Source organism: Pterocles gutturalis, unplaced genomic scaffold (assembly GCF_000699245.1).
Source record: "Pterocles gutturalis isolate BGI_N339 unplaced genomic scaffold, ASM69924v1 scaffold27764, whole genome shotgun sequence".
NCBI classification, from domain to species: domain Eukaryota; kingdom Metazoa; phylum Chordata; class Aves; order Pterocliformes; family Pteroclidae; genus Pterocles; species Pterocles gutturalis.
In genome coordinates this window covers 369-2,585 of record NW_010129011.1, presented here as the reverse complement: position 1 = coordinate 2,585, position 2,217 = coordinate 369, and the positions used below count along the sequence as shown (strand labels likewise).

The window sequence follows — 2,217 nt, the reverse complement described above, 5'->3', positions numbered from 1 at the left end:
CCTCACAGCTCAGCTGTACCTCAGCTCCATTTCCTCCTCACCCAGTGCTCCACATTCTTGAGACTCTCCAAGAACCCTGTAGAGCCGGTTTCATCTACAAATTTGAGGAAGCAAAAGACTGCCAAGGCAGCAACGGAGGTTGGAAACAGCCCCAATGAGGGCTGTGAACCCTGCGAGTTTCCAGTGTCAGGGAAACCAGGCTGCGGTTCACACGCTGCAATTCAGGGAGCTGGGATCATGCCAGAAAAAAACCCCACAAAGCCCCTGCAATTGGATTAGCTTGAGGGCTTCACCAAGCGAAGCTTGCAGCATAAGCAAACAGCTGTCACACTCTGAAAATGGTGCACTGCTCCGGTCCTGCCAGATCTGAGCCATCACCAGGTTTTTGTTCAGTTACTATGTACCTCCTCCTGGGCTACCATCAGTCCGTGACACGCTCCAGAGGCGAGCTCTGCAGGACAGCGAGAGCTGGGACCACAAACACATGCTAATTATGCAGGAGGATACCAGAGGACTCAGGTAAACACAGATATCTGAGATTCGGGGGAGTGTCGCCTTATGGATGTGTGCCCACAGCAGAGAGAACATGCCAGCGAGCCAGGAGACCCCCACCATGGGACCCCAGCGCAGGACAGCACTGCCCCCCTGTGCAATCCTCTCACAGAGCAGTGAGCTCTGCCCACCCTGTGCCAGGGAGGGAGGGAGGGAGGAACCCCCTCTACTGAAATGAAGCCCCAAAAGTTTGCTGGGTGCTCTCTTACACACGGGCTACACTGTCACAAAACACAAGAGCCCCTCTGTGGTGTCACAGGGTTTATTTTCCTGTCTGTACAGTCCTCATCAGACGCAGTTTAGATGATTCCGATCTGGAAAGAAGCAAAGCACGTTAAAACAGATGTTACAGCAGCAGAAAGGCAGAGCCTCCACCACAGACATCACTGCCAGGGCTGCATTTCCCCGGGATTCCTGTCCTTTGAAGACTGGCGTCTCCCTCCCAGACCTGCCCAGGTGCCTTACACACCGCTTCACACGTTTATTCCACGGTGCCCCTTGTGCTACTCCCCAGCACACTCCCCTGCTCCAGCGTGTACCACCGCTGCCTCCTGCCTGCCTCAACCACCATGAGGACTCATCTGTCTGCTGCTTCCTGCACAAGTACCTCACCTGTACACCAGGAAGAACAAGCGCCGGAGATACAAGACAACGGGAGCTGCAAAGTTTCAAAGTTTCTCACCTTGTTGGCTACATCCAGCGCATCATAATCTGGAGCCAGTCGGACATAAGCCTTCTTCTCCCCATCAGGCCTAGAGAGGAACAGGAGGTGTCAGTACAGAGGCACACAACTCCGCCCACCTGCTCCACGTTCCTGCTCTAGCAGTGTGCATCAGTGGTTCCTTTGGAAACATCACTTTACTCAGTGGTAAAAAACATTCACATCATTTGCACAAGACTCCCTGGCTGTCAGGAGAGCTCCCTGATGAAGCTGAGCCTCTGGTCTGCCAACACTTCCCACTTCCACTAAGATGTGCTCAGTCACAAGTCGCATTTCTCAAAACTTTTAACACTGGAAACGCTACAGAGCTTAACCGCACACCTCCCAAGAGCACATGAAACTCACACATGTTCCCATTTTCTGCTAAAAGCCACTCAGGGCTCTTGAAGCATCTCACACCCACCAGTAACCTCTTCTCCACCTCTTCTCACCTAATCAATGTGTTGACCTTGGCCACATCGATATCATACAGCTTCTTCACAGCCTGTTTGATCTGGTGCTTGTTTGCCTTGACATCGACGATGAAAACCAGAGTATTGTTATCCTCGATCTTCTTCATTGCTGACTCTGTGGTCAAAGGGAACTTGATAATGGCATAATGGTCCAGCCTGCAGGAGAGAGACCCTGTGCTTAACAGAAGGCTCTGCACTTCAGGGGCTTTCAAATACCACAGGTACCATCTAAGAAATTCTTGGGTGCATCAGTTGCCAAAAAAAGTTCTCATCACAAGCTCTCAGGCTTTGGTCGCTTGAAATCATCACCTGCACCTCAAACTCCACCCCCAGTGCTCTGCCACCAAGGTGTGGCTCAGCTCCCAGGGCAGCACACTGGCAACAGGGCACAGGTCCCCATACCAGCCCATGGATAGAGCTGCTCCCAGCCCAGAAGCCCCACGGCAGGGCAGAGCCCAACACCCCACACGTACTTGTTTCTCCGTGGGGCGC

At 52.9% G+C, this 2,217-nt stretch overlaps 1 protein-coding gene across 1 annotated transcript in view; it reads right to left on the bottom strand.

The window, feature by feature from the left end:
* Positions 1 to 807: 807 nt before the first annotated feature.
* The window catches only part of RPL23A (ribosomal protein L23a), a gene marked incomplete at its 5' end in the record, with an annotated part of 1,594 nt that continues 184 nt past the window's right edge, over positions 808 to 2,217 (bottom strand). The window contains 4 exons of the mRNA XM_010079821.1: positions 808 to 866; positions 1,235 to 1,304; positions 1,705 to 1,881; positions 2,199 to 2,212. Coding sequence (XP_010078123.1) covers positions 852 to 866; positions 1,235 to 1,304; positions 1,705 to 1,881; positions 2,199 to 2,212 — 276 coding nt within the window. The remainder of the gene's footprint in view (positions 867 to 1,234; positions 1,305 to 1,704; positions 1,882 to 2,198; positions 2,213 to 2,217) is intronic.